The following is a 23811-nucleotide window of genomic DNA, read 5'->3' as shown; positions in this document are numbered from 1 at the left end:
TATGGCTCGTTCGCATCGTAAACATAGTGGTACCCGGGTTAACTGTCTTTGCGTTTGTCCTAATTTTACAACGATTACTCCCCATGTAACCACGATCTAGGATGGACAGGCTGTGTATTATGAATAGGAAAAGTCACCTAGGGACCGTTGCGTAAAATACTTTTTTGGCGAAATATTGCGCAAAGTCCAGTAAGCCAAAATCAAAAGGTCCATCCTTGTTGTTCTCCACGTTGCATGAGGAACAGTGGCGAAATTAAGGGCCCATCCTTGTCGATACATGGAATTTATCATTAGGTATACAGGCTTTGGAGTCCCACTACACTCCGGCCACAATGAACCGCCCTCGTCATGTTGCCCGGGTGACGAAGGGACTGCATGGGAGTCTCCCGCAGGAAAAAAACGTGTTTCACAAAAAATATATTTCGACGAAACTCCAGGTATATCCTACACACGACTGGAGTCCACTCCGGACGCAGTGGACCGGCCTCGTCTTGTCGCCATAGAGGAAGGAAGATCTGGATGACGAAATGGACTGCGTAGGAGTCTAGACTGGAGGCGCTTTTGAAAGAGCACTTTTATTGGTTTCTTGTCTTGCCCTTTCATACACTTTCACAAAAGCATGCTTTGTCATAATTATCAATAATGACAATATCAATCCATCAATCCCGAATGACTTAATTATGTTGTAATTAATACGAGAGTCGGTGGTTAAAGGACCACCCGGCGATCACTATCAATGTTAAAGTCGACCACATCGTCGCCGCCATCGATACGTTACCATGGTAACGGGCGGAATCAGACGATAATGAGACACTGCTAGAGTACGGGGATGCATCTGTGGATAGAGAGCAGCGGAAGATGATCCTGGATGAAGGTCGTTTAGTCAAGGATTCCTTATATAATGGTAGGTGTCATGTCTATAGTTCCTTACGTAATGATAGGTTCCATATATATGTTGTTTCCTCGGGTCATACAAGGATATCTGTCTATGATTCCTTATAATGGTAGGTTCCATATCTATGTTGTTTCCTCGGGTCATACAAGGATATCTGTCTATGATTCCTTATAATGGTAGGTTCCATATCGATGTTGTTTCCTCGGGTCATACAAGGATATATGTCTATGAATCCTTATAATGGTAGGTTCCATATCTATGTTGTTTCCTCGGGTCATACAAGGATATCTGTCTATGATTCCTTATAATGGTAGGTTCCATATATATGTTGTTTCCTCGGGTCATACAAGGATATATGTCGATGATTCCTTATAATGGTAGGTTCCATATCTATGTTGTTTCCTCGGGTCATACAAGGATATCTGTCTATGATTCCTTATAATGGTAGGTTCCATATCTATGTTGTTTCCTCGGGTCATACAAGGATATATGTCTATGATTCCTTATAATGGTAGGTTCCATATCTATGTTGTTTCCTCGGGTCATACAAGGATATATGTCGATGATTCCTTATAATGGTAGGTTCCATATCTATGTTGTTTCCTCGGGTCTAACAAGGATATCTGTCTATGATTCCTTATAATGGTAGGTTCCATATCTATGTTGTTTCCTCGGGTCATACAAGGATATCTGTCGATGATTCCTTATAATGGTAGGTTCCATATCTATGTTGTTTCCTCGGGTCTAACAAGGATATCTGTCTATGATTCCTTATAATGGTAGGTTCCATATCAATGTTGTTTCCTCGGGTCTAACAAGGATATATGTCGATGATTCCTTATAATGGTAGGTTCCATATCTATGTTGTTTCCTCGGGTCTAACAAGGATATATGTCTATGATTCCTTATAATGGTAGGTTCCATATCTATGTTGTTTCCTCGGGTCTAACAAGGATATATGTCTATGAATCCTTATAATGGTAGGTTCCATATCTATGTTGCTTCCTCGGGTCATACAAGGATATCTGTCGATGATTCCTTATAATGGTAGGTTTCGTATCTATGTTATTTCCTCGGGTCATACAAGGATATCTGTCGATGATTCCTTATAATGGTAGGTTCCATAGCTATGTTATTTCCTCGGGTCATACAAGGATATCTGTCTATGATTACTTATAATGGTAGGTTCCATATCTATGTTGTTTCCTCGGGTCATACAAGGATATATGTCGATGATTCCTTATAATGGTAGGTTCCATATCTATGTTGTTTCCTCGGGTCATACAAGGATATCTGTCTATGATTCCTTATAATGGTAGGTTCCATATCTATGTTGTTTCCTCGGGTCATACAAGGACATCTGTCTATGATTCCTTATCATGGTAGGTTCCATATCTATGTTGTTTCCTCGGGTCATACAAGGACATCTGTTTATGATTCCTTATAATGGTAGGTTCCATATCTATGTTGTTTCCTCGGGTCATACAAGGATATCTGTCGATGATTCCTTATAATGGTAGGTTCCATATCTATGTTGTTTCCTCGGGTCATACAAGGATATATGTCGATGATTCCTTATAATGGTAGGTTCCATATCAATGTTGTTTCCTCGGGTCTAACAAGGATATATGTCGATGATTCCTTATAATGGTAGTTTCCATATCTATGTTGTTTCCTCGAGTCATACAAGGATATCTGTCTATGATTCCTTATAATGGTAGGTTCCATATCTATGTTGTTTCCTCGGGTCTAACAAGGATATATGTCTATGAATCCTTATAATGGTAGGTTCCATATCTATGTTGTTTCCTCGGGTCATACAAGGATATATGTCGATGATTCCTTATAATGGTAGGTTCCATATCAATGTTGTTTCCTCGGGTCTAACAAGGATATATGTCGATGATTCCTTATAATGGTAGTTTCCATATCTATGTTGTTTCCTCGGGTCATACAAGGATATATGTCTATGAATCCTTATAATGGTAGGTTCCATATCTATGTTGTTTCCTCGGGTCATACAAGGATATCTGTCTATGATTCCTTATAATGGTAGGTTCCATATATATGTTGTTTCCTCGGGTCATACAAGGATATATGTCGATGATTCCTTATAATGGTAGGTTCCATATCTATGTTGTTTCCTCGGGTCATACAAGGACATCTGTTTATGATTCCTTATAATGGTAGGTTCCATATCTATGTTGTTTCCTCGGGTCATACAAGGATATCTGTCGATGATTCCTTATAATGGTAGGTTCCATATCTATGTTGTTTCCTCGGGTCATACAAGGATATATGTCGATGATTCCTTATAATGGTAGGTTCCATATCAATGTTGTTTCCTCGGGTCTAACAAGGATATATGTCGATGATTCCTTATAATGGTAGTTTCCATATCTATGTTGTTTCCTCGGGTCATACAAGGATATATGTCTATGAATCCTTATAATGGTAGGTTCCATATCTATGTTGTTTCCTCGGGTCATACAAGGATATCTGTCTATGATTCCTTATAATGGTAGGTTCCATATATATGTTGTTTCCTCGGGTCATACAAGGATATATGTCGATGATTCCTTATAATGGTAGGTTCCATATCTATGTTGTTTCCTCGGGTCATACAAGGATATCTGTCTATGATTCCTTATAATGGTAGGTTCCATATCTATGTTGTTTCCTCGGGTCATACAAGGATATATGTCTATGATTCCTTATAATGGTAGGTTCCATATCTATGTTGTTTCCTCGGGTCATACAAGGATATATGTCGATGATTCCTTATAATGGTAGGTTCCATATCTATGTTGTTTCCTCGGGTCTAACAAGGATATCTGTCTATGATTCCTTATAATGGTAGGTTCCATATCTATGTTGTTTCCTCGGGTCATACAAGGATATCTGTCGATGATTCCTTATAATGGTAGGTTCCATATCTATGTTGTTTCCTCGGGTCTAACAAGGATATCTGTCTATGATTCCTTATAATGGTAGGTTCCATATCAATGTTGTTTCCTCGGGTCTAACAAGGATATATGTCGATGATTCCTTATAATGGTAGGTTCCATATCTATGTTGTTTCCTCGGGTCTAACAAGGATATATGTCTATGATTCCTTATAATGGTAGGTTCCATATCTATGTTGTTTCCTCGGGTCTAACAAGGATATATGTCTATGAATCCTTATAATGGTAGGTTCCATATCTATGTTGCTTCCTCGGGTCATACAAGGATATCTGTCGATGATTCCTTATAATGGTAGGTTTCGTATCTATGTTGTTTCCTCGGGTCATACAAGGATATCTGTCGATGATTCCTTATAATGGTAGGTTCCATAGCTATGTTATTTCCTCGGGTCATACAAGGATATCTGTCTATGATTACTTATAATGGTAGGTTCCATATCTATGTTGTTTCCTCGAGTCATACAAGGATATATGTCGATGATTCCTTATAATGGTAGGTTCCATATCTATGTTGTTTCCTCGGGTCATACAAGGATATCTGTCTATGATTCCTTATAATGGTAGGTTCCATATCTATGTTGTTTCCTCGGGTCATACAAGGACATCTGTCTATGATTCCTTATCATGGTAGGTTCCATATCTATGTTGTTTCCTCGGGTCATACAAGGACATCTGTTTATGATTCCTTATAATGGTAGGTTCCATATCTATGTTGTTTCCTCGGGTCATACAAGGATATCTGTCGATGATTCCTTATAATGGTAGGTTCCATATCTATGTTGTTTCCTCGGGTCATACAAGGATATATGTCGATGATTCCTTATAATGGTAGGTTCCATATCAATGTTGTTTCCTCGGGTCTAACAAGGATATATGTCGATGATTCCTTATAATGGTAGTTTCCATATCTATGTTGTTTCCTCGAGTCATACAAGGATATCTGTCTATGATTCCTTATAATGGTAGGTTCCATATCTATGTTGTTTCCTCGGGTCTAACAAGGATATATGTCTATGAATCCTTATAATGGTAGGTTCCATATCTATGTTGCTTCCTCGGGTCATACAAGGATATCTGTCGATGATTCCTTATAATGGTATGTTCCGTATCTATGTTGTTTCCTCGGGTCATACAAGGATATCTGTCGATGATTCCTTATAATGGTAGGTTCCATATCTATGTTGTTTCCTCGGGTCATACAAGGATATCTGTCTATGATTCCTTATAATGGTAGGTTCCATATCTATGTTGTTTCCTCGGGTCATTCAAGGATATCTGTCTATGATTCCTTATAATGGTAGGTTCCATATCTATGTTGTTTCCTCGGGTCATACAAGGATATATGTCGATGATTCCTTATAATGGTAGGTTCCATATCTATGTTGTTTCCTCGGGTCATACAAGGATATCTGTCGATGATTCCTTATAATGGTAGGTTCCATATCTATGTTGTTTCCTCGGGTCATACAAGGATATCTGTCAACGATTCCTAACATCATGGGCCAGATAAGGTCGTGTTCGCCCCCCCCCCCCCCCGACCAAAGATACAGATTCATTATGGTCAATGCGGTAACGTCGTCACGTAACACATGGGAGCCGCTGTGGTGTAGTGGCTTGGACTCTCGACCAGCGGTCATGAGGTCCCGGGTTCGATCCCCACTGTCGGCGTGAGACTGTAGGCAGGTCTCTTTGTCTTACTTGCCTCTCTGCACCCAGGTGTATAAATGGGTACCGGTCAGAAATGCATAGATTGTAGCGCTGGTTGAGCAGCTCATCTGTGGTCTACTGAAAGGTTTCAGGACAGACCGGGGTTAAAGTGCAGACTGTAAACTTTAACTTTATCTTTATGTAATGCCATTAAATATTTAGTGATTACATGATAAGACCACCCACCTGTATATATAATGTATGTAGATACACAGCACCTGCATGAATAAACACCGGCATAACCGAGCGATTACGTCTCGCCGCGGTTACGTCCATACATTGGGTCCGCATTGTATGCAGGTAAGGAAAATTCGTTAAAAACATTGCACTATAGGTAATGAAGTCAAGATAATAAAACAAGGGATATCGAATTTCGGCACAAAATGGATAGAAGCCGAGCGATTACGTCTCGCCGCGGTTACGTCCATACATTGGGTCCGCATTGTATGCAGGTAAGGAAAATTCGTTAAAAACATTGCACTATAGGTAATGAAGTCAAGATAATAAAACAAGGGATATCGAATTTCGGCACAAAATGGATAGAAGGTTTGTACGCGTACGCTTTTCCCAATGATTTGCGGCCGACTGCTTGACGCTACAGTCTCAACCCTATCATACCCTGGAAACCCGCAAAATACATTACATGGAAGACGATGGATCTGTCATCGCATCGGTTTTATTAAAGGGAATATGTCGGTGTTGGCCTTCTTCATTTTTCTAAAGCAGTTTAAACAGCTTCGAAATCGTGTATTCCTTGGTATAATTTCTCCCTTTATGTTATCTCTTTCAGATTTTGTCTCCCTCGCAAGAAATGTCTCCAGAACATCAAGAAGCCATGCCGTGTGATGAACTACCTGACATCACCGTTAAAACGAATGACGTCATCCTCGGTCAAATTTGGAAAGGATGTCTTGAATCACGAAACATACCGATGGCTGGCCATGGTATATTTTGTGACATTTTTTATCTTTCTGCCGTTACTGTGCCAAAAATTGCCAAATTCGTTGTTTTTTATTCAGCCACAGGATCTTGAATACGAAAGGAGTAAGGTATGGAAACAGAATGACATCAATGCCGAGGCGGCAACCGACTACGTCACTCGCGAAGGCAATGCGTTACGGCGTAACATAAATCTAACTGCCGCTGGACAAGCTAAACACTCTGTTCCGAACTCTGTTGTGCTTATTACTGTGATATCTGTCAGTCGGGCAAACTCACAGGGACATGGAACGAAATACCTGACGCAAGCTGTCGCCAAAACACACCGACTTCTGAAGGAGTTTCACGCGGCAAGTAATGATGATTTCTTCCAGATGGCGATATGTAATGTAGATTCTCAGCCAATGGACAACACAGAGGCAAAGTTCTTGTCAGAAGCCTTACATATCCCTCTTATGAATCGTTTTGCCAAGTACGGACTTGGGCAGCTAGAAAGTCGGAGTATTTTTGAAAAAGAGAAAAACGACTACGCGTACTGTCTCAACGAATCTTTAAAACATAGACCTGACTACGTTTTATTGTTGGAAGATGACGCAATTCTGGTTGATAATGCATTTCGGACAGTTCATCACATACTCACACATTCCTTTGAGTATTTTTTCACGAAGAAACAACGCCAAGAAACGGCTTACATTAAATTATATCACCCTATGAGACTCTTAAGTTTCTTCAGCTATCAGGTTGAAAGAATTCCAGAACTGCTCGCCCTTGGTGCTATATTTGGTTCAATTTCATTAGGGATACTATCCCGGTTGACAAAAGTCATCGATAAAATCGGCTTACACCGACTATGGCTGTTTACAATCATCTATTTCACATTGTTTTTCTTTTGTATAGGACGAAGCAATTTATTAAAAGTGCGCGAATTCTCAAACTACTTTTACCAGATTGTCCCGGCGCCATCTTGTTGCACGCCGGCCATGCTGTTTCCAAACTCCACCGCGCACACGCTTGTGAAATACTTCCATCAGACAACGTCCAGAAAAGGTTACGCGAAGGATTATATTTTGGAAACTTTCAAACAAGACACTCGTTTTGTAGGCAGAATGATTTCGCCGAACCTTGTGGAACATATCGGTATGTTCTCCGCTCTCAGAAGAAAAACTCTTAACCCGTTCATCGTCAATTAAAACGCGGGAAAACGATGCGTTAAGACGCACGGGAAGGCCCCGTTACGTCCAGTAGTTCAGAAATCTGAACAAATCTTTCGTGTCAAGTAAAAATATTTAAGGTAGAGGAGAACGAAATAGTGCTCAATTGCGTGTGTTGTTTTCAATAAAGTTTATAAGAATAATGTCCACATCATGAGTGTGTCCATTAATTTTATTGCACCCGTTATTCAGATTGACCACTTGCTTACCATCATGGAACGAGCGGGTATGAACGAATGACTATATTACTGGAGACACCTCATTGCGTTACACTTGCTAACCCGAGGCGACACCTTTTCGCAGAATGTTTAAACTAAACGTCTGAAGACATAATGATGTGATTGTCCAACGGAATAAACCGTGACATGATAGACAGTTCTCCCAGAAATGAGCACTTTGTCTTCTAGTGCTGGAAACAATGAAGGGAATCGGAGAGGGAGAAGACTCCTATGCAGCACATTTCATAATCCTGATCATCTTTCGGGCGACAGGATGAGGCTGGTCCACTGCGTCTGTATAGAAGATTCAGTAACACCAAGGAGATTTTGTTTCGGATAGAACCCCCTCGATCAAAGTCACATTATTGCGTTATTTAGAGCAACTCCACTATGTCACATTCTATTAAAATTGGTCTCTCAGAGTCAGAGTTAATCGACCCATGTCACAACCTATTGAAACGGCTGGTCAGAGCAACTCCACACGTTGCAACTCAATCAGCCTCTAAGCAACTACATCACGTTACAACCCACAGTATTGGCCTCTCAGAGCAACCCTACCATGTCTCAACCTATAGAACATGTAGAAATGGCCTCTCAAAGCCCCTGCTCCATGTCAAAACCTATAGAATTTGTCTCCCAGATCAACTCTCATGTCACAATCCATAGGATCTGTCTCCAGCATCATGCTCATGTCACAACCTACAGAATGAGCCTCTCCAAGAAACACCATTATGTCAAATTCTATACAATGCAGTTTTATAGTCCTTGCCCTTGGCACATAAATCCCACAACCACTGGAATCAGTCTTCATCATGATACACCAATAAAATCACCCTCCCAGACTCTATCATGTCACATCCGATAGAATCAGCCTCTCAATCCCAATTCATAGACACCCTAAAAACATGACAAACAAAAGCAACTCAATTGTTTTGGCCAGACTACTTTATTTATAAGTCATCTAGTTCAATGTTCATCATATCAAAAATTTGATCATATGCATCCAAATTATCAGGAGCAAGATAAGGTGGGAGATAACTACATTGAAAGAGAAGTTACCGTAAAAAATTTAAATTGGATGATGATGATGATGACAATGATGAAATTATTTCTCCGAATATAGATTATTTACTCCTACAGGACCACTCTCTCCCAGTACATATTTACAGAATTTGAAAGAAATTCACAATTACAATACAAATATCAATATTTGTCAGTGATACTTATAACTACCGATACATACGAGTATTCTACATTTACAAATCACAATAGATAAATACTATACATTGGATGGAATGACTGCCCACAAAAGATGAGCACAGTGCAAATTATTCTGTGTGCTAATCTCCCGATTCATCATTAAATGACGACAATACGTTAAAAAAATATTCCTTGTTGGCGGGTAAAATGTCATAAAAAGGACAGTAACTAGAGGCAGTCACAACAGCATCATGTGGCAGGATTTCCAGAATAATTTTAGGTTTGATTGCAGACCAATAGACAACCACCCACATCAGGATGGCATGCCAAGTCAGAGCAAAATCTCCTATATTGAAACCACCAGTCCAAATGAGGATTGCTCACAGAATGACCTACGCACGCCCGAATGGAATAGTTCTCCCTGCAGGACTCCACGGTGCCCGCTCGTCTAATGATTCTGTTGACATGTCATGGCGCCTGGTACCGCTTCGTCTACGCTCCTGCTCCTGAAACAGAGAGACATGTTCGTAAACAACAACTCACCTAGGTACTGGGAGGAAGGTAGAACAAAGTCAGCCAAGTATACACACTACGTCTGTGCATAAAGAAGATCTGAATAGGGACAACCAAGCACAGTAGCATGATTGAAATGATTTTACACACACAACCCCTCGAAGCACCTCTCCCCACCCTTGTTTGGGGCAGCTTTCCCTGCAACTATTACTGAAGCCTTCAGTCGCACCAAAAGTGGTCAGCTACTTCTACCAGCTTTAGTTCTACAAGATTCCCAACAATAACAAAGGTTTAAGAAACACTTTCGAATCATGTTCAGCCCTTGCATTTCAAGTGATCTGTGAAACTCCTACAGACTTCACAACATCTGCTTTTCAGCCATCATTGGTACCTACCGGATACCGTGACAATACATATTATCGCCTAGAGCGAGATAACAAGGATAATATAAATGTTACCTCTCTGTCTTGTTTCACTACCTTGTTCTCCATCCACTTCTCATAGCTTTCCATCGCTTCCTCCTCCTTCTGTCTCTTCTCTTCCGCCTCTCGTCGCTTCGACTCTCGTTTTGCTTCCCTCTCTTTTTTCTCCTTTGAAGTCAGCACATATTCTTTCTTCTCGTGCCTAAAATCACATTATCAACACCACCAGTTATAAATATCTTACAGACGAAATTCAAGTTGACAACAAGCAACGTACGTGTTTGACGCTCGACCTCTCTTTGGCATTGATGTCACATTACCATACAATGAACCAGGGGAAACTGACAAAACACCACAGTTAAAGCTACTGAAGGTGTCAATGGCGGCTCTGTGTGAGGAAGGTATTTAGGATGTGCACATTGTCATTACAATCACGCTCTAGATTTAAAAGAGTTTTAAGGGATCATAACATTCTGTTTTATCTTAGCTCGAATCGCAAATACACTCACCATTTTTCTTGCACCTTTTTACTCTCCCTGAGTTTTTCCTCCTTCTTCCTAGCTTCTTCGCGTTCTTTCTTCCTCTGCTCTTGCTTCTCTTTAGACAACTTTTCCTTGATCACTGCATCCTTGTTTTGTTTCCAAGATTTAAAAGCCTGTGAAAATATTGCGGTGACCTTGTTAAAGGGAGACTAGAGGCCAGATTAATGTTTGAAAATTATCCGGTAGGTCAATACTATCATAAAGTACATCACCAGTATTCGCACTTGTATGATGTCTATTTCTATCACCAAATTTCTCTAACTCTGTACCTAGTCACCAACTTGAAAAAATCAAATCGCACACAAAAAGCACAGACCCTAGGAATCTGAATGAAATCTTACCAAAACTGCTTCTGTCTTTTTCCCTTCCTCTTCTTGTTTCTTCTCTCTCTCCTCCTTTTCCTTCCGTTTCTTCTCTCTAAATTTCTTATCCAAATATTCCTTTTTCTGTTCTTCCCACGCTCGGAAAGCAAGCTTTGACTCGGTCACTTTTTCTTCTTTATCCTGGAATTTAAACATAATACATTGATGAGGTCAATCGTATCACAGTGGTACAAGTCAAATCCAGTGCACTTTATCTTTCCTCTGCTCATTTCTTTTTCCAATTTTTTCAGCATTGGTAAGGGGTCATATGTCATCTCTTGGGGGGGGGGGTCTATGCACTGAACTTATATCCAGCATGTTACACCGTATTCCCTGCTATGCAAGAGACCAATTTGCCTAGGGAGTGAATTGTACAGACCAGCTAAGCTCATCATGCCTCAGCAGCAGAAATGGCCTTATCAAATCAGTAGCAATTAACAAACCTAGACTATCCTATGCAGTACAGTTAGGGAAAGTAGGTTACCTTCTTCTTCTTTTCCTCTTCCTCCTTCTCTTTCTTTTTCTTCTCGATTAACTCCTGTTTTGATCTGTCCATTTTTTGGGAATACCAATCATTGAAGATCGACTGACGAATGGATGCGGTGCTATCATAAGATCGCTCAGATTTCTGTGTGTCGGGTTCTATTTGGGGCTTAGCATATCTGGCTTGTGGACGGACTTTCTTTGTCATAGTGGCAGATAATGGCTTTTGCGTTTCAGTGGATTTTCTGGAAAATCGTAAACATTGTCAGTGGGTGTCTTGGACAGCAGGGGTGTCACGTAAAAGTGAGTTTCTCAGAGTTGGATCCCAGACTACAGATTGTGTATAGATTGGCTTCTTCAATAAGATTTCAGAAGCATTTGATTCTCAGACAGAGTTACCCAGTAATCAATGACACTAACTAGGAACAGGAGCAACATGCACTAATCCTCAAACCAATGTAAGAGACTTACTTTTCTGCCGCTTCATCCTCTGGCTCGATGTATCTCATGGTACGACTAGTCTCTTCATTCAGATCAGCAACCTGCTCGATAGCATCACCTATTTTTTGATGTTCACGGCTCTGCGGAGCCTGAGTCTTCCTGGTAAAAGGCAAACATGATAAATGTAAAGAATAATGTGAGAGGAACTATTATCGCCATTTCATCGCAAAATCCTGTCAAATTATCGGAGAATTTTGATTTGAAATAACATCATGACATAAATGCTAATAATAAGACTCCTGTGGCAATAAAAAGACTTCCAAAAGACAGGTGAAGAGGTTTGACACCAGATGTCTACATGAAGACCAATTGTAATTGTTGTTGCATCTCTATCAACATTGGTGAAAACACAAAAACTCACTTTTTCTGTTGCCGTTCACCTTCCTTGTACTTCTCCTTATGTGCTTGGTATTCTGGATCATGGTCGATATCCCGGCACAATGAACTCTCCCTCTCCTCAGACTTGCCTCTGGCCATTGGTCGCCCCCGCGTCGCTGCATGCACCTCACGCTCTGGAGTCATTGGACGCGCAGAGAAAGTGGCATGTTGTTCTTGTGCTGTGATACGCTCTATTACCGGTGATTTTCGATCTTTTGAAAAACTTTGTCGCTCTTTCGGCGTGACTCTCTCTTTTGTGGGTGACATTCGACCCTTTGGCGATGGTGTCCGACGGTTGATGATATCTTTAAGAGGAGATTCCCGCCTGGCACGCATGAGTTCTGAGCTGATAGAATCTTTTGAGTCAGCCCTTCGATGGCCTGTACGTGTGTCCTTATCATCCTTAGGCTTGTCTTTTTCCATCAAGAAATCAAGCACACTCGACTGTCTCTTAGGTTCGTCCACTTCGTCATTGCGGCCCTTGGGCGATTGTGCCCGCCCCTTGGGCGACTGTGCCCTGCCCTTCACATCTTGATGTCCAACCCCCTTCCTTGCAGCGGCAGTGGGCACTGGTGACCCATGACGACCAGTTGGTGTCTTACGATCTGTGGGTGTCTGCCTGCCGGTCGGTGTCAGTCGTCCTGTTGGAGTTTTCTTACCGGTTGGCGTTTTGCGACCTTCGGATTCTTTAGTTGACGTCTTCGAGTACGATTTCTTTGACTTTGTCAGTTCTTCATCACTCTCATCAGAATCCAACAAATAATTTGGCGTTTTTCGTCCAGTGCCAAAAATATCAGGAGTACCCCTCTTCTGAGGTTTTGGAGTTGTGGTCTTCTCATGACCTTTTGGCTGACGTTCACTTGCCTTCTCCTCTTTTATTGTCCCTCGTGGTTTGGGCTGAGGTCTGCCAGATGAGAAGCTTACATCATCATCTCTGAAATGAAATGAAGAAGAGATATAAAGATCTCAGAAGGCTTAGTTTCCAAATGATAATGATTATATTTATGGTCCAACAGGATTTGTGAGCAAATAGTCTGTCATCAGACATCATATACTTGTACATGTAGAATGAATGTTTGGGAAAATCAGTACATGTACTTTCAGTTTCATTGACAGTAGGCAGAATAATCTGTGCTAGGTTTTATAACATACAAAACATGATTAGATATTTACATCATGCAACAAGAAACTTCTTTGACATACACATGATACAGAGTAGTAGCATAAAAACAGCAATGGATAATAACTGCTGTTCATGAACAAGGGTCTGCACTCAGAGATTCTACAACAGGACACTAAACAAGAAGCTATCATCGAGGACATCAAACTTGAATCATGAAGATGCACAAGACTTTACAAAGCTAGAACAGAGACCGAATGACACGGCTGATTGTACCAAATTGATTGAATCAATTGTTGAAATCGAACTCAAGTAGACTAAAAACTAACTTTGTTGCCAATTTACCTATTTTTTAACATAAAATCACAGGTGCAACCTATCAGCAGTGTCATTCTGTTCTCAACAAAGGACCTGATGCAAATATGTGATGTAAATCTCACACTTTTTTGTGCACACTCCGAGGCTGTGGTAAAGGGCGTGGGGCAGCCTGTGAGGTGGCCTGCGAGGTGGCAAGGGGTCGGAGGTGGTGCCGAGACCTGGAACTAAAGATAGTGAGTGCAAAGGAAAAGGAAATTAAGGTTTTAATGTAAAGAGAGGGAGAAAATCATCAGGCGTTACTGTTAGGAGTTTTATCAAGGTTAGACTACAAAGTGTTCAGATAAAACCAAAATGTGTTAAATGTGGGGATAGCAGTAAGTCTTTTGTGAGGGTTTTTATCAGGGTTTATGAGAACGTGTTCCAACTCTTGTCTGTTGGCAGTTACCCGCATGAAAGTTGGTCCAAATTAGCAAATAACACAACAACTATGTTCAGCACAAGGATCAATATCTATCTGTTTGTCAATCAACCTGGATGAAAAACATCTGAAATCAGTGAGCCCATAAAGGAAAAACAACTACAGAGGCAGAAAAAACAAGAGGATTGAAGCCCCTCCCAGTGACAATATTTTTTAGGCAAGGTTAAAAGTTAATTGAGTTTTTTTGTTTTTTATTAGTATTTCCTAGTATAATACTTACGAGTCATCCAGCTCACCATATTTTCCTCCCCGTTTCCGTGGCTGTGGTTTTGGCGATTCCGATATACTTTCTAAATGGTCAGGTGTTTTTCTACCAAAAGAAGCTGAAATCCAATGCCGGGGAAATTTGTTAAGATTGTAGAGACTCCGACAGTGCCAATGAACTGGGAGCATCAATTATCAAGTTGAGAAAAATTCTTTTCGAGACGACAATTAATAACTGGTACCATAATACGGAGTTATTTCAAAGGTGAATTGCCTGGCATGCTTACCTGGTGACCTCCTAGCATCTCTCTCCAAATCCTCGGGAGCAGCTTTGCGGAAACTGGGAGGTTGCCATTTTCCACTCTCATCAAAATTACCTCGTGGTTGTGGGCTCCTGAAAGGCAAAATCAAAATATGGCCATTAATGATACCAAGAATGAGCCATTTGAAGCGAAGAACTGACAACTTGTCAACTGCATTTTTAAAAACTAACCGTCTATCAGCTTCTCTGGGGGACTTCCTTCCAAATATGATCTCCTGTTTTGTCAAAGGCCTTTCTTCCTCCTCTTTAGGACCTTTTCCAGCTTGTGCTTTGGAACTCTTCATGTACGACTTCTTCTGACTAGAAAATTTGAGATGGACCATTTATGAGAAGATGTACAGCAACGTCTACTACCGATAAGGTAAAGTGGTACAATTATAGCAAATTTATGCCAACAGGGGCTATAATGCTACCAGGGCATCTCTGTAAGCAGCTGGCTCTTAAGGAGACTGATCTGGTCCGAAATTGGGCATTCTGAGAAATTTTTATGGACTGGCAATCAACATGCATCCCTTTGTAAATAAAGAACAGGATTTCCCTATCCTATTCCTAATGATGTACTTATTGATTGCATTACCTGCTCAGGATATCCTCAGCCAGGAGACCATCTGATGTGGGACTCTTCGGGTCAAATCTTGGTGAAGTCCTTGACTTTGCTCCGGGCGGTTCCCAACCACCGGTGGCACCACCACTAGCACCACCGTACGTCCTAGCCATTGGGTCTTCTCTTCTCTTAGCAGAGCCGGGACGATCCTGCCTTCGAGGCTTCGACGTCATGTTGAAGCCAGATAATAGTTCTAGATGAAATACATAAGGGACCACTAATCAATATGCTGTCTGACATCAAAGGATTCCAATGGGCAAATAATGATTAATGAATCAAAAAATGTAAATAGTAACATTATTTTCAATAAAATTAATTAAGGAACTGCCAGTGACAATGGGTTCATCTAATGTTTTGAATTGTTCATAAAACTGAGAAACTGATATTTTTATTCAAAACAATTCAGGCGTTTCTTGCTCATGATAAAAATAGAAGTGTCATTAGGTACAGCAACCGACCACATCATAATATCGTCTCACCATCATCGCTTCCAAGACCATCGTCATCAGACTCATCCTCAGTAGTGAGATCAGCAGTTAAACCCATTGAACGTCGGTGCCTCATCTTTGCATCAAGCTCCTGCTGAAATGTGTTCTTTGATCGCATTTGGCTTGGACTTTTGGTGGAGGCCAGACTTGTCCCATAGTTCGGCTCATAGTCCATCATCTTTACTTTTCATGGATAACTGAAGGCAAGACAAACAACATGATACTTTCAAAGATAAGTATAAGATAATTATAATTGTTTGAAGGCAAGTAGCAGTGTAATTACTAAATTAGCACAGTAGTCACTTGATCAGGTGTCTATTCTTTATTGATTCTTACACTGTTACACTGACACTCCACTCATACTCATACTGTAACTGGAAGGCCTATAGTCATAGTGTGACTGTCAGTGTCACTGTGTGGTGAGAGCTAGTATATAAAAGCAACAACAAAAAATAACGAATATGTTGACCTTTCACCACTATCACCACTATCACTACTTCAAAGTCAGTCCTAAAGAACCTATAGATTAAATATAGTCACCTGAGTTGACTCTAAATATATAAATATAATAAATTCTAGAATGATCAGGTAAAGTGGAGCAAAACGAGAGAAAATATTAGTAAACAGGAATGTCGGCCATATTGTTTACAGCAACCACGCAACCCAAAGACGATTTGTAACGCCATTTCCTATTGGTCCCCCATTTAGGAATTTAGTCAAGGAATTTAGCAATCTTGACACTAGAGGCGCTGATGTCGTTCCTAAACAACGGCTCTAGCACTGCCTAATTGCCACCATCTTGAAAAGCAGTACCGCGCATGTGGAAATGTAAAGAATCTTTACAATTGCAAAGAGGCTATCGCATCACCACTACGCCCGAGAACACGATGACTGCACTACGCTGCATTGATAGTTTGCAATAAATTCACGTAAAAACACACCAGAACATCTCGGGTTTTATTTACAAAGATCATATTTTGTTATTTATTTATAAAACAAGCCATTTTATGAAAGAAGGTGGCACTTACTAGGCCTGGATAAGACTTTGGACTTTGAAGTGGTGGTGACGCAGTGTTGAAAACACCTGAATCTCAGGATGCCGATATCCAAGATGGCGGAATTTTACCAATTCCAGTGTCTGAAATTGAATTTTAATTTCGGCACTGTGCGAGTTTGGGAATTTAGTTTTAAATACCTCTCTGCTACAAATAGCGGATGAATACAATTTAAACTAATTTTTCTTCTTAAAATCGTTTAAAAGGTACGGGCTTAAGTAATGAATAAAAAGCCGAGTTATTTCTAAATATTTGGATACGAAAAATAATTCTCATGAGAAGTTGCAGAGGTGTCAAAACAGGTGCCCGTCAACATGGATAGTCGACGGCGGATGACACCATGACCATCTCGTGCGCGCGAAAGACGGAAGTTTGGAAGTTTTACGTTTTTCAGCTACGATGCCCAAGGCAACATCAAAAAATTCTGTGTCTTTGGGGTCAAGATCGGTTAATGGACCCCGAATTCGAATGGAAGAGAACGCCAGACTGCAAGAAACGGATGAAGAAAACGATATAATAGACATGGAAGACAACGTTCAGGAGGACGAAATGTCGGGCGCGAGCGGTGGGCTTGCCCCTGGCCTGGCTGAAGCCGAACAGTCTCAGGCCGAGAGAAGAGAAATCAGGTCCCAATATCGAGATATAATGGATGATTTACAGAGTATGCTATCTTTCAAAGTGTTAGTTGATTTAGGTCCTCTGCAATGCTATAAAAAGACAGTAAATTGAAACAAATGTGGGCAATTTTCACTATTTCTTACTTCACTACCATGCCCCCTCGCGTCGATTTGATGAACTTTGTTTACAAACTTGGTCTCGTGTCAACAAGGGACCATGTGCCCCGCCCCCCGCCCATGTGCCAGCCCCCCGCCCATGTGCCAGCCCATGATGTGGCTATTTGGTTATGTAGCAAATGATAAGCCCTTGAAAACTTCTCGGTCTTGCCCAATGCAGCACTGAATATAATATGTATTTGAATGCCGGGTACTGTACTGTTAGGCGGTACTCTGGCTGTTGACTCCTGAACTCGCTCCGTCACACTGCACTGTTGTTGGTGTTGCTGCAGATTTCATTCGAGTCGCATCGGCTACCTGGTTTACTGGCATCCACTGTATATTACAATTTGTGAGGGCCATTCATTCAGAGCCCCTCTCCCCACTACATCCAACTCAAATCCTAGAGTAGAGGCGTTGATTGTTGAATAAATGTAGATTTTTTTCTTTTCAGAAAATAAACTGGACCTCATATGCCCTGAAAATGAGAAGCTGACACACAAATTAGAAGAGACACAAGTTCTCTTCAAAAATAAGGGTAAGTATGAATGTATGAAGGTAGCTATAAACCAGTGTCAGTCCAAAAAGTTATGATTTAGTCTTCTGAAGTGAGTTCTGTTCTTGTTACTTCCAACCTTTCAAGGAAAAGCTGTGATTAGATTAGATTAGATTAGTCTTTAGTGATCTCTCTTACTTCTCTTTTAGTCAAGATGACACGGGAGGCAGCGCTCGACTCCCAGGCAATGGTGATGATCGCTGCCCTTGGCAAACAGAAGGCTCAGGCCTTGCATACTGAGTTTGTAGTTTTTCAGCCAGCTGAATTCACACTGAAATTAGTAAGTTATGAGATCCTGACAATACTCATAGAGAAAGAGGCAAACATTTAGCAAATCCGTATTGCACTGTTTTGTGAACATTCATGAACCTTCTGACACACAGCTTTTTTTCTGTGCGGTAGTGTTCTTTTGGAGACCTGTGGTGGAGCGCTTTGGGAGAGCATAAAATTCTACAAAAACTGTTATGACAAAATTATTCACCTCACGGCTTGTGTTTCAGAGGAGATTTATATGTGGTGACATAATACAAAATGACTGTGATGCCGAGTTACCCAAGATAACACGTCTGCAGTGGGAAGACTTCGGAAAAGCTGTCCAGCCTTTTTTTAGGAGGTCACCTCCTTTGAAATTCTTGTGAGTAATTTGACCCATAAAGGTGTCTCTTTCATGCTACAAACATCTCTTTACCTCATATGGTCCCAATCCATCAGAGGTACTGTGATGCTGAATTATTCCAAGGGTGACTACTTCCATGGATTTGGCTCCCTTTTCATACACACATTCTTCCAGCTGTCTCCAGGCCAACTGCCATGTTAGGTCGTCACAGATATTTGATGTGGGCAGATCAGAAATGATAGAAATTTGCAAAATTCGCCCAAATTGTATGTTTTGATTAAATTCCAGATATGGTGCTATAGAGAGAACGCCTGTAGAAAGAGTGGCAAGAGTTAGGAATAAGATTGTAGATAAAGACAACGCAAAAGAAAAAACAGTGCCAAAACAGGTCTGTACAAACGGGTACTTCTGCTACCTGATATGTAATATCAGTTCTTTACTTGCTCATAAGTCATAGAGAAGCCATGGTATTGAACTGCTTTAGTTCTTCTAAGGTTAGGTATGACTGACCGCATAAAAACCACACATGACTGCTTTTACTTATAAGAAATGTTAATATCATGTGTGCCAGTGAAGTTCTTTTGCTAATGTTGGGACAAATCCAGTAACATAATGAAATGAAAGTGTATAAATTGTCATTTTTTTCTTTGACTAACTTCACTAGCTGAAGTCTGCAGACGATATCACATCACAAGAAGCCACCACTAGGGAAGTGGAGCGCATTTTAGCCATACTGCAAGACCATTACAATTCGGAGGAAAATGGTCGTAAGTATTCTTTTAGCTCAGTTCAGGATTATGCATGTTTGTTAAACAAGATTCAACCATTGATGTTGAAAAAGCTTTTTTAACTTGCCGACCAGTAAGCAAAACATAAGAGTGCAGGATGAAAAGTGCCAAGACTGATTAAATCATCAGGACCGGTCACCCCACCCCTGAGGGAGCCATTATCTTCGACTGGGGCATCCACAGGCCTTCTTTTTGGCACATTCCCGGAACTGAAGATTCACCTCAAAATGTATGACTGGGTTGTTAAAGAGGCTCAGAACTTCCTATTCCAGAGCAGCATTATCAGAGGAGTTCATTCACGTATTGTATTCACCTTCATTCCAATCATTGTTTTTTCCAGAACAAGCAATTTGTTTCTTCGAGTTTGTGACGAATCCCAAGTCCTATGGACAGACCGTTGAAAATCTCTTTTACACAGCATTTCTAGTCAAGGTATGTTCAAGACAAACTATCACTTTACGCTTTCAGCATTCATCACGTGACATCACCACTGATTAATCAAGGAAAATACCATGTCCACATAATGCTCTTTATAAAGTACCGGTATATATTCCTCTGAATAAGTGTAGCCATTTTATTAGTGTTTAAGACCATTCTAAATATATTGGTAATAATTTTCCAGGATGGACATGCATTTTATTAGTGTTTAAGACCATTCTAGTTATATTGGTAATAATTTTCCAGGATGGACATGCAGAGGTTTCCTTAGATGAAGATAAATTGCCTGTGATAAGTAAGTGTCCGAGTCAATTCAGTTTTACATGCTTCTCTGTTAGTGATTCCCTAGACTGTTAAGGTAATAGAAGTGTTGAAAAAAGTTTCCAATATTGTGGTACTGAACGATGTTTTGTCTAAACCATCTTGCCCAAAGCACAATTGAGTGGTGCTTGGGACCATGTTTGGTTATTAGTACTTCCTTGCAAACAGAAACCGAGCAAAATTTTAAGTATGTCGCGCACATTGTGAGGATTTTTTTGGCTAGCATGATCTTAAAGATAGCTTTGAAATCTTCTGTTAGGTCATCCATTATCATCATAATTTCCATCTGAACACATCTTCTTGCAGAACCGGTTGAAATGAGAATGAAGGAGAGTGATAGAAATTCCGTAAAGCGTCACCAGGTGGTGTTGACCATGACAAAATATGAGTGGAGGGTGAGTTACCATGATAGTTGCCACATTTTGCGACTTCAGCTCCAGTTTACAAGCGTGCAGGCGTCTTCAAAAATTGATGTCCTCATAAATTTTTGGTGTCTTCTTAGTGGCCATTGTTCTGAAAAAATTCCAGAAGAAAGGCACTCTCCTTGGTATGCTGTGTTCCATTGGAATTTGTTTTGGGGAAGGTTGGGAACAGACATGTAAAACATCGCCTTCGTCTTCATTTGCTTCAATCTTGTCTAATATTGTCACGTCTTTTTACAGGAGATCATTGAAACTTTCAACATTGAAGATTCGCTTATTCCTGACCGTCCCAGAACTGTGGATGAAAACCAGCGCCCTGAGGAGATGCAGCCAACCACGAGCAGGGGAAGAGGCATGCGGGAAAAGTAACTTTGGAACGAGACATTGTTTTTAACAATATTTTATCAGAATTATGTATGTTTTGAGGGGAATCACCCATGTTCGGGAGTTAATTTCTAAGAAGAAAAACTGGCACATCCGGTTTAGTTTGTACTGCGTGCAGGCATGCTACTGGTATATTTTCAGTTGTTCAGTTCTTCGGACATGCTTATCTGTCTACACCAGTCTACAAGTACATCTGTCTAGCACATTACTGGTTATTAGTAAATTTCATGAATAAAATGGCAATCCTTTTACTTGGAAGTGAACATAGTGTATTCATTTATGTGAAACTTCAAATTCTGCATTATCAAAAAATTACCAAAATCAGACAACGCTTGGTCAAGAATGAGCAATTTAAAGCCAAACACTGTTAAATTAGACTTGCATGCAGTGCCAATCACTCATGAAATAGTGATTACAAGTAATAATTTCAATGTGTCTTGTTTAAAGTAGGAAATTACTGTGAATAATCGCTGGCCATTTGGTATTTGATTCAAAATGAATTTCATGCAAAACATGTAGATCACATTACATTCATCTACTCATTCAATCTATCATCCTGTTCTTCTACATGTAATTCAAATTCTTTGCTCAAAAATGCTTATAACTTTGTATTTTTGTATTCGAAATGACAAACATTTTAAATAAAATGACTGTGTAAGTCTTTTATAAGATATTTCATTTCTCCCTTTCATGTTCCTTAGCATCTACATGTGATACTCCTCTCAGAAGACACATGTACATGTATTTCAACTCCATTGCCTACCACTCCCTCTAACAGGCGTTTTGGTTACCGTTGCTAGCAACAACCACATTCATTCCAATTGGTGGAGAGAAATGGGATGTAACAGGAGAAAACCAATGATTTCCTTCACCTGAAGTCAAATAGCTGGAAGGTTCAAAACCTACTTTGAAAGGATAGTTCATCTCTTGTCCTAGTTCAGTTATCCCATAGTCGCATCAAGGCAAAGAACTTGGATGAAGTCACAGCTAGTTCAGATGTCCTGAAGACAACTCTTGACCATGAAACTTTGTATTGCTTGAAAGGCACATCCACTGTTCGGATAACCCTAATAGCAATAACAGGAAGGTGCAATAGATAAGAAGTCACAACAGCTCAAAGGCAAAAGTGAAGGGGTCACAGCCACTCTTGACCACAATCCTCTGTATTTCTTGAAACCTCTCTTGTCGATTCATCCAAATACCCGTAGCAGGAAGGTGTAATAGATTAGGAATCATCGGACCCAAGCAGTCGCATCACGTCTTGACTATAGATTAGTAATCATAACCAGTTCCGATTCCAAAAAGGCAAAAGCGAAGGAGTCACAGCCAGTTCAGATATCCTGAAGACAACACTGTGATCAATGATGACACTGTTGGAAAGTGGGCACAGTCCACCCAGAGAGCACCAAATCTGTGACCTACATCAAAAGCAGACATCTGCAATCCTTGCCACCCTGTTGTCCCATATTCACATCCATACAGTTCAGTTTGCCTAAGACTATGTAACAGCCAGTCAGATGTCCTAGGCCCAGTTGTTTAATCGATGTTAGAGACAAATCCCATGTTTTTCTGAAAGATCACAACCTGCCTCATCAAATCACCCAACTCCCATAGTGGGAAGATGCAATAGATTTGTGGTAATATCCAGTTCAGTCTCCCCAAAGACAAAAGTGACTGATCCCTGTCACTGTCTTGTTCAATTGTCACATCCAGCTGTTTTCCCAAGACTGTCACTAAGTCACTGCCAGGTGGGATGCCCTAAAGACAACACTTGATTTGAGGACAATCTTCCTCAGTATTTCTTGAAAGGCACGACCAATCCATGATTCACCCAATGTCCCATAGCAGGAAGTTGCAAAAGGAACCGGTGCATGAAAAGCATGATAGTTCATCTGCATTCTTTCTTGGCGAATTGTCGTTTGAAGTCATATCCAGTTCAGTTTTCCCATAGGCAAAACTGGGACAAAGTCACAGCCTATTCAGATGTCTTGAAGATAGTGCAGCCTATCTGATAGTGGTATATGAAAAGGGCCTCTTGAGATGAAAGACAGCGTCTCATGCACACATGTGATTAAAATTATTCCTCGACATATGAACTACTCCCAGGAAAGATGAATCACCCCCCAAGGACCGAGGACCAAGGACTGTCAAAGTCACAGCCAGGTCAGATGTACAGAAGACATTGCTTGATCAATGAAAAATTTCCAATGGTGCAAGGGATACTGGTATGGAAAGCATTGTTTATTTGCAATCCGTCTTGCTCCGTTGTCATTTGTAGTCACATTCAGTTCAGTTTCCCCGAAGACAAAAATGATTATGATCCTTGTCACTCTGTTGTCCCATTTTCTCATTAAGTCTAGTTTTACCAAGACTGTTGAAGTCATTGCCAGTTCAGACATCCTGAAAACAACGCCTGATCAATGACCTTCCAGTGGACTTTCTGAAAGTCACAGCCAATCCATTGCTTCCTCAAAGTCCCCCAACAACAAGGTGCAAAGGGTACTGGTTTATAACAGCACAGTTCGTCCTCAATCATTCTTGCTCCGTCCTTGTTTCTAGTCAGATCCAGTTCAGTTTTCCTAACAAA

General features: G+C 40.6%; 3 protein-coding genes across 8 annotated transcripts; 2 read left to right on the top strand and 1 right to left on the bottom strand.

Moving 5' to 3' along the window:
* Positions 1-827: 827 nt before the first annotated feature.
* On the top strand, positions 828-7861 carry LOC135489630 (post-GPI attachment to proteins factor 4-like). Of its 4 annotated transcripts, none has more exons than XM_064775061.1 (2): positions 828-904; positions 6359-7861. In XM_064775061.1, exon 2 carries the CDS (start codon positions 6414-6416, stop codon positions 7695-7697), a length of 1284 nt encoding a protein of 427 aa, XP_064631131.1. In that variant the 5' UTR covers positions 828-904; positions 6359-6413; the 3' UTR covers positions 7698-7861. The 4 variants fall into 4 exon arrangements, with proteins under 4 accessions (XP_064631131.1, XP_064631135.1, XP_064631132.1 ...); XM_064775065.1 differs by having other exon boundaries at positions 857-904; positions 6588-7861; XM_064775062.1 differs by lacking the exon at positions 828-904 and adding an exon at positions 5969-6020.
* A 1002-nt stretch (positions 7862-8863) lies between these two features.
* Positions 8864-16524, bottom strand: LOC135489375 (trichohyalin-like). 3 transcript variants are annotated; one of them, XM_064774711.1, is made up of 14 exons: positions 16412-16524; positions 15863-16068; positions 15357-15576; positions 14951-15079; positions 14745-14851; positions 14474-14576; positions 13898-13999; positions 12321-13271; positions 11930-12058; positions 11460-11703; positions 10955-11116; positions 10581-10726; positions 10108-10273; positions 8864-9642 (listed from the first exon to the last, which is right to left on the bottom strand). In XM_064774711.1, exons 2-14 carry the CDS (start codon positions 16047-16049, stop codon positions 9529-9531), a joined length of 2760 nt encoding a protein of 919 aa, XP_064630781.1. In that variant the 5' UTR covers positions 16050-16068; positions 16412-16524; the 3' UTR covers positions 8864-9528. The 3 variants fall into 3 exon arrangements, with proteins under 3 accessions (XP_064630781.1, XP_064630782.1, XP_064630784.1); XM_064774712.1 differs by having other exon boundaries at positions 13898-13993; XM_064774714.1 differs by lacking the exon at positions 13898-13999.
* A 616-nt stretch (positions 16525-17140) lies between these two features.
* Positions 17141-21882, top strand: LOC135489299 (EP300-interacting inhibitor of differentiation 3-like). Its single transcript, XM_064774593.1, has 10 exons — positions 17141-17587; positions 18154-18237; positions 18405-18535; positions 18756-18889; positions 19160-19259; positions 19536-19638; positions 20000-20091; positions 20344-20392; positions 20725-20813; positions 21081-21882. Exons 1-10 carry the CDS (start codon positions 17326-17328, stop codon positions 21207-21209), a joined length of 1173 nt encoding a protein of 390 aa, XP_064630663.1. The 5' UTR covers positions 17141-17325; the 3' UTR covers positions 21210-21882.
* Positions 21883-23811: the final 1929 nt, after the last annotated feature.

This window comes from Lineus longissimus, chromosome 6 (assembly GCF_910592395.1).
Source record: "Lineus longissimus chromosome 6, tnLinLong1.2, whole genome shotgun sequence".
Classification (NCBI taxonomy): Eukaryota; Metazoa; Nemertea; class Pilidiophora; order Heteronemertea; family Lineidae; genus Lineus; species Lineus longissimus.
The sequence above is the reverse complement of the archived record's forward strand: the minus strand, read 5'-3'. Positions and strand labels throughout refer to the sequence as shown.

Excerpts from the sequence above, each read along its gene's own strand:
- LOC135489630 (XM_064775061.1), top strand. The coding sequence starts at position 6,414 with ATGAACTACCTGACATCACCGTTAAAACGAATGACGTCATCCTCGGTC.
- LOC135489375 (XM_064774711.1), bottom strand. The coding sequence starts at position 16,049 with ATGATGGACTATGAGCCGAACTATGGGACAAGTCTGGCCTCCACCAAA. Across the intron at positions 10,727-10,954 it reads AAAAGACAGAAGCAGTTTTG|GCTTTTAAATCTTGGAAACA; the intron begins GTAAGATTTCAT and ends ATATTTTCACAG. Across the intron at positions 10,274-10,580 it reads AAAAAGGTGCAAGAAAAATG|GCACGAGAAGAAAGAATATG; the intron begins GTGAGTGTATTT and ends ATGTGATTTTAG.
- LOC135489299 (XM_064774593.1), top strand. The coding sequence starts at position 17,326 with ATGCCCAAGGCAACATCAAAAAATTCTGTGTCTTTGGGGTCAAGATCG. Across the intron at positions 19,260-19,535 it reads AAAAAACAGTGCCAAAACAG|CTGAAGTCTGCAGACGATAT; the intron begins GTCTGTACAAAC and ends TAACTTCACTAG. Across the intron at positions 20,393-20,724 it reads AGATAAATTGCCTGTGATAA|AACCGGTTGAAATGAGAATG; the intron begins GTAAGTGTCCGA and ends ATCTTCTTGCAG.